Below are 7,330 nucleotides of genomic sequence, written 5' to 3'. Positions count from 1 at the left end.
GTAACCCATTTGTGCAGATAACATGGTTTATTAGTTTAACTCCAAAGCAGGTATGGTTTGAAAGAGCAAAAAAACAGTCAGTCAATCAAACAAACCAAGAAGGAGGTGACGGCGAAGTTTTTTTTTTTGCTTTTACAGCTCCTGTCAACTCCAAGCTCCTCCTAGCGTGGTCCGAAAATCATGCCGCTTTTTATAGGAAATGCGCAGTGCTGAGCTCGACAGAGGGGGTGCGCTCTGCGGGTCAGAAACAACTCACCGGACCAGGATTAAATCCACCCCATCAGGCCTAAAAACTTCATATTTCCACCAAATCCGCGCTGACTTCAAGCTTACATCATGGCTGCTGCCATCGTCTCTGCGTTCTTTGATTACGACGAAGTGCTGAGCAAAGTAAGGAAACTATCTTTATCACGAAGTTTTGCGCCGATTTGTCGAAGTGCATGGAGTTCGTCAGCAGTTGGTTGAAAAGGAAATCACTTGAAGACGTGACTAAACAGCTTGCCTGAAGTTACAAGATAAATCGATTACGTCGCAAAAGTGCATTTACTTAAAAATGCTGTCTATGCTGAAATGACAAACAGAATGTTTGTATAATATGTTGCTGACCAGCGGGTGTTTATGCGCTACTTTTTAAGAATCGCGACAGATTTATGGGCGCGTAATCTCAGCCTATAAATCATTGCACCATGTTTCGCGACTGTGGGAGTGGGAGAGATTGCATAGCGTATAGACTGCTGTCACCACTTTTTACAGTTCAAGCCCTCACGTCTATCACGCGTTTGTCACATTAGAACGTGAATTGCATGTCTACCAGCCTGATGACTGAACTCCCTTTCAAGGCCATTGGGTTGTAACAGCTTAAACATGCCAGAAAGAGTGCTGTAAGATACGCGATGTTTGTGCCTCTGTGATAAAAAGTTCTACATTTGTATCAAGAATTTTGTATCGAGACTGTTGCTGCAATATGCTACGTTACCGGTGACCTACACCTGGTTTATTGAACTGTGTCTTGGCTACATATTAGCTAGTTACGTGTTGGCAACCTAGTTTCAATCACAGAATTATATTGTGGGCATAGTGCACGCTGAGAAAGCACTACATGTGTTACGCTTAAGTTCTTAGAATGCTGGCGGTAAATTGCAATAAGATTGTTTTCACAACATATAGTCAACAATATATTCTGAAGGCAGAATAAGCACAAACACAACACATTTTAAGTAAAGATAATGTATTCTGATGGCAGAATGAACAACACATTTGAAAGTAAAGATTATCAAGAATGGTTAGTGTGGGTATTGGTGGGTGACATATTTTTTGCCACATATTATGTAATCCTGTGTGTTATAGGTTACAATGTATTGGTCAAATCACAGTCAAGCCTCATTGGTCTTGATTTATGCAATACTCGTCCTCAAATCAAACCTGCCATGCTTAAACGAGCATGCCAACACACTTTCAGCCCCATAACATTATGAAGCAGAGGAAGGCTTTACAAAGTTCAGATATAGTTGTACTAAATGCTTGAAATATCTTTGGGGAAAAGTATTTGTATTCTGTGTAGTAGCATTCTGCTAGCTTGGTCTGATTGTGTTTTGTTGTTTTTTCTTCCCCCCTCTTTGGTGCGCAGAACACCAAGATGCTCAACTTCAACAACACCTTCAGTGGCCCCCCCTCTAGCGCAGGTGTCCCCCCCAGCCCCCCTCCCACCGGCCCCCTGCTGGACAGACGGGCTGTGGGCTCTCCCCCCTCCTCCTCCTCCTCTTCCTCCTCCTCCTGCTCCTCGGCCGGGGGAATCCACCAGCGGCGGCACTCTGCCAACGCCCTGAGCCTGCCACCACCCCCGGGTGCTCGTGACCCGCGCCTACGGGAGCGTTGCTACTCTGAGACGGGTGACCGTCTTCGGGCCCCTGGGGCTGGCGGTGGAGGTGGAGGCACCCTGGCTGCCATCGCCGCGGCGTCGGGCCTCGGGCCGGTCAACTCCAGCCGCTACAAGACGGAGCTGTGCCGCCCGTTCGAGGAGCACGGCGCCTGCAAGTACGGCGAGAAGTGCCAGTTCGCCCACGGGCACCAGGAGCTGCGTAGCCTCAGCCGCCACCCCAAGTACAAGACGGAGCTGTGCCGCACCTTCCACAGCATCGGCTTCTGCCCGTACGGCCCACGCTGCCACTTCATCCACAACGCCGAGGAGCGCTGCGGCCCCGTGCCCCCCAACAGCGGCACTGGACGCATGCCGCCACCCCCCACCCGTCCGCGCCTGCAGCACAGCCTCAGCTTCGCCGGCTTCCCCAGCGCTCCGTCCCTGACCCCACCGCCCAGCCTGGCGGCCGACTGGCCCAGCAGCGACCCCTTCGCCCTCCCCAGCCAGGAGCTGGCCCAGCTGTTTGGCTCTGGCCTGGCCAACCCCCCGGTGCTGCGCCTGCCCACTGTGCCCTGCCCCCCCGACTCGCTGTCCGACCAGGAGGGCTACCAGAGCAGCCTGGGGAGCCACAGTGGCTCCGAGTCACCCGTGATGGACGCCGCGCGTCGCCTGCCCATCTTCAGCTGGCTCTCTATCTCCGACGACTAGAGAGAGCGAGGGAAAGAATGAAAGAGAGAGAGAATGAAAGAGAAAATAAAACAGAGAGAGAGAGAGAGAGAGAGAGCGCACTTTCTTCCCCGTTCTCCCGCCACCCCTGACCTTGTTTACAGATGACAGAAGGACAGAGAGGTGCAGTGTTGTTGTAGCCATCACGTCCAATCAGGCAGTCCAAACCTACCCCGTCACCCCATCCCAGCCACTACCCTTGCCCCGGGTCCCCCTCTTTCTGAAGACCCCCCATCTATCGCTGAAGACTCTACTGGCCACAAGGGTCCCATCCTCTCCTTTGTTTATGGACGGCAACAAGTGACAATGAGATCACGATCCCAGTGTCACGTCATTCTGGTGCCAAACTGAGTGCAGCCTAGAGGAGAGGAAGAGTGTCAGAGGTCCATGTAGTCTCATACCCTGTGTGTGTGTTTGTTCTTGTGTAAGAAAAATGTCTGTGTGGGTGGGTGTGTGTGTGTGAGTGTGTGAGTATCATTAGTGCCACTGTCCTCCATGGCCCCTTAGTTCAGCTGGTAAACCAAGAGGAACCATGGAGAAACATCAAGTGCCTTGAACTACCCATTCCTCTGACACAAATGTGTTTGTGTCTGTGTGTGTGTGTGTGTGTGTGTGTAAGGATTACATGGACCAGCACAGCATATCCATCCTCTCCTGGCCATTTTGGGAATACACACATGCAAGCACACACACAACACAACACAACACACACACACACAGACTTCTTGAATTTTCTTTTAAACTCACCTGGAAGATTCACGAAAAATAAAGAATCTTCGGTGCTATGTTTGCCATCACCTCGGCAACAATCCCTAAAGTATGTGATGCCTTATACTAAAAGCTATACACTAGTAAATTGTTTTGAAAGATATTTAATTGCAATGGGGAAGGAAAGTTGGATGTGAACCAAGTTCAACCTAAAGTCATCCATTAGGCCTCATTTATATCCCTCTTTTGCCTCTAAAGTTGTGATTTCTCCCACTGCTGTCTGTGGCCCAGGAAAAACACAAGTAAAAAAAAAAAAAGATAATCCTATGACATTCCTCCCTATGCCACCACATAATACTCTAATACTATCAGTACTATATTATTATTATTGTTGTTATTATTATTATTATTATTTTGTTCAGAAGAACTTTTGGACGCAAGGTTTTGCTTGTCACTGCTTATTTAACTTATCAAAATGTATTTATTGCTGATTGTATGCGTTTTTATTTTGTTTGTATTTATCTGGATCATGACAATAGAATATATTTTTTCTTTTATGTTAAATTATGATCTTCCGTATCAAGATTGACCTGCTTTTGTTTTTTATTTTTTCACAGTTAATATATTATACTGCAATGACATTTTGTAACTACACTTTGATTTTATTTTAAAGTGAATCTTAATTTAAAAACAGAATGCAATATTTATTCTTTTCATCCCTTGAGGCGGACTGCAGTTTGAGGTTCTGTTTTGTGTCACTGTCATACCCGTGCGATTAATGGTTTGCCTTGACAATACGTCCTATTCCTGAATGCAATTGCCTTGAGTGGGGCAGACCAATCAAAGGTGTGATTGTAAAACATCCCACTCCATGAGAACCAATCAACTCCGCCCATACCAGTTGAGCAGTTATGAATGTATCTGTGATATAACCCCTTTCCCACTCCCTTGTAAAAGTCCAATCAGGGACTTTGACCAGAACACTGAATGTAGTTTACTCTTGTATTTAGTTAACCTTAAAATTTCTGTAAGCTACATTCATCCTCTACTTGACATAAGCGTGAAGTTATTGTTAATTAGCAGGAAGAAATCATGTCTTCTAAAGCTCTCAAATGAGTCTTTTTTAAACATGAAATTTAGCATCAGACTTTACTATGATTTTAACAGATTGAAACACAGTAGAACAAGCTAATGACTTTCCTTTGTAATTTTGATGATGTAGTACATCTGATCTGGCCCACCCTCAGCAGCTGTTAAGTGCCTACCAACACATTCCAGTGGCCACTTTTTACTGTGCCTTTATATAAATTTTGTAATTCAGAGCTGGTTAATAATTCCTAGTTGATGAGAATAAGGTTTACAACATTGACATTAAAAAAGTACCTGTTGAATGTCTTTGTTCTGCAACAGTTGCTGTTCACCACACAAATTAATTCCTTTCATATTTTTGTAGTGACAGATTGCAGTTTAAGACCAATAAAATACATATTTCTAAAAATAAAATGCTTCTTATTTTGTCTTTATGAGGGAAAAGGTTCCATGGTGGAACCATGGTTGGTCAAAAACTTGCTCAGTGAGCCCAGCCATTAGAAGCTAGCTATACTGGTTGCACTGGTTGCCGTGGCAATGTGTCATGAGAGTTCTGACACCTCAGAGCACATAAAAGGCAGGATTGTGAGACTTGTGGGCCTGAGTGAGGAACATATAAAAATCTGCCTATGTGGACTCTGGGGTTGGTGTCTGTGTGGATGTAGGATATCTGGAGAAGGAGAAGGAAGGATTTTCAGTCAGTGATCACCAGCAGGTGCGTGGCTGACATCATGAGCAAACAACTGGGCCAGTTGTTCCACTGCATATTTTGACTCTCTGTGGCAACAGTCGGCCTTCCTAGACAAGCTGTGGCCTCTCCGAGCCAGCGTTGGGTGTTAAGGTCACACAAACCTCCTGATAAAACCCACTAGAGTCCAGCGCTAAGAAGATTGTTTTCCAGGAAAGTGAGGCCAGGAAGCCTGCCTTGGCCTGGTCCTTTACTGCGGCTCAGTGCAGGAGCAGGAGAGGCAAGGCTTTGACTCACTCACTTCTGTTCCCCTCTAATGGACTGTGTGTCAGTATCGAGTGCTTTAGCTCCTACGCCGCAACCACATGAGTGTTTGAGTTGCCTGTGTTTGTAGGCTCAAATGAATCCAAGAGGTCAGGGCTGTCTGTTGCCAAGGTAACCATCAGGTGAAGCTCGGACTCATTCAGTCTAGCCCTTCTGCTGATGGATTGGTGGAGAGAGATTGGGGGGGTTGTTTTCTTTCCTCTCCTCCCTCCAAGTCAGAGGGGGTAAACTATGAAACAAGATGAGTGCTATGTTGAGCCTCAAAAACCAGGAAACCAGAAATGGGTTTCAATTCTGCAAGCTGAGACAAAAGTCTGTGGCAGTCTTGTGTTCCCAGTTTGAAGCAAATACCGGTAATTGAAAGTTGTTGTTTTTTCCACAAAAACGTCAAAGATTTTTTTTTTTTTGCCAAGAATATTCACCTTTGTTTTGTCTAATTTGACCACACTTCAGGCATGGGGGTCACCCACTAAAGCTCCCTCACAGGGACTCATCCTGCTTGGTGGGGAGGGTTCAGACAACATTTACTGTGAGGAGGGAGCCAGCCCATGACAGAGAGAAACAGGGCTAATGGCTAACAGGGCTGTCCTCTGCTTGCCTCCAGTTTTATGACCACTGCATGAAACACATGACGAAAGCCTAGCCCACAAACACTATACGCATCATTAACACAACCATTAATATTTATGCCTTTCTCAGGAATACTGACATCATCGACACAGCAGTTGTTAAAGACAGCAGTGTGGATTAGGTCACTGTCGACAAACAATATAAGTAATCACAATCATACTGGCAATGCAAACATACCACTGATCATATGCAGAAAAATGACCATAAACCCTGCAGCCGCCACAAACTAAATATGCTAGACCTATAAAAAAGGAAGACATTTACACAGTACAATAGTAATGCTACTAGCCTTTTCTGTGAAAAAATATAAAGAATAATTTCATCTGGGTTCTATCTAAGACTCACAGCCTTAATTTAACCACAACAGCAACAACACATTACCACAGTATAATGAGTCTGCTACAGCCAGATCTGAGAGTGGAGTTGCTTGGTAGCTGTGCCTTTAAGGGCAGCCATAGCGGCTGGAGGGGGTGAGGGAGGGAGTCTGTGCTCGAGACTGGATTTGAGCAACACTCCATCAGCTATTTATCTCTGTACTATCCCTCCCTTTAGCTTTAGGCTGAGGACACACAATCAACTGCAGTGCTCCTCGTGCTCTAGTACTCTGCATCAAGTTTGGCCTCAGAACTAAGGACAAGCCAGTCGTTTTGAGCAGCTCAATGAACAGACTTTAGGAGTGTGTGTCTGTGTGTGTGTGTGTGTGTGTGTGTGGAGGGGGGTGGGGGGGGTAGGGGTTGTGGGGGTGGTATGACGCGCATTTGCGGTTTGTTCAAAAGGTCTAAGGTCAGTGATGTGTACAATTTATCAGGGTCATGGCGCGATAGCGGGTGGAAAGGGTTGACATTACATAATATCAGTGAGGATATAAAACCATTAAAATCACACTGCTATGACTAATAAAGTAAACAGAGGCTTCATTGTGAAAACAAAACACAGCTGCTCACCTAAGCAGTTACTGAAAGTGGACTGTTATGATTTCCACATATAGTTGTTCTTTTACGATTACACAAACACAGTTGTGTGTCACTTTATTTGTAGTCCTTTACAGATCATTTCAGTAACGTGTATGGTATGTGTTTGCGTATAAAACTGCAAAGTGGGGCGGGTGGACGGGTATAGAAGGAACTGTCCAAAATAACGCCATTGTTCAGCTAATCAGCAAAACTTCCCTTTAAGGTAGAGGGGGCTATAAGAACAAAAGTCATGGGAACAGGAGTCATGGCAACCAAGCCGACTGGAGTTCCACTGTTGTTCAGCAGAGAGGTGAGCCACACTATAATATCTGAGGGGCTGTGGCTGCTGTGAAT

At 45.7% G+C, this 7,330-nt stretch overlaps 1 protein-coding gene across 1 annotated transcript; it reads left to right on the top strand.

The window, feature by feature from the left end:
* The first annotated feature begins 201 nt into the window (after window positions 1-201).
* On the top strand, window positions 202-4,795 carry LOC143109484 (mRNA decay activator protein ZFP36L1-like). The gene is made up of 2 exons (XM_076272232.1): window positions 202-390; window positions 1,628-4,795. The coding sequence occupies exons 1-2, from the start codon at window positions 337-339 to the stop codon at window positions 2,564-2,566; spliced, it is 993 nt and encodes a 330-aa protein (XP_076128347.1). The 5' UTR covers window positions 202-336; the 3' UTR covers window positions 2,567-4,795.
* Window positions 4,796-7,330: the final 2,535 nt, after the last annotated feature.

The sequence above is a fragment of the Alosa pseudoharengus genome, unplaced genomic scaffold (genome assembly GCF_046254945.1).
Source record: "Alosa pseudoharengus isolate Yale_2024_CS ecotype anadromous, Long Island Sound unplaced genomic scaffold, YU_APseudo_1.1 YU_APseudo_1.1_scf_7, whole genome shotgun sequence".
Classification (NCBI taxonomy): domain Eukaryota; kingdom Metazoa; phylum Chordata; class Actinopteri; order Clupeiformes; family Clupeidae; genus Alosa; species Alosa pseudoharengus.
The sequence above is the reverse complement of the archived record's forward strand: the minus strand, read 5'-3'. Positions and strand labels throughout refer to the sequence as shown.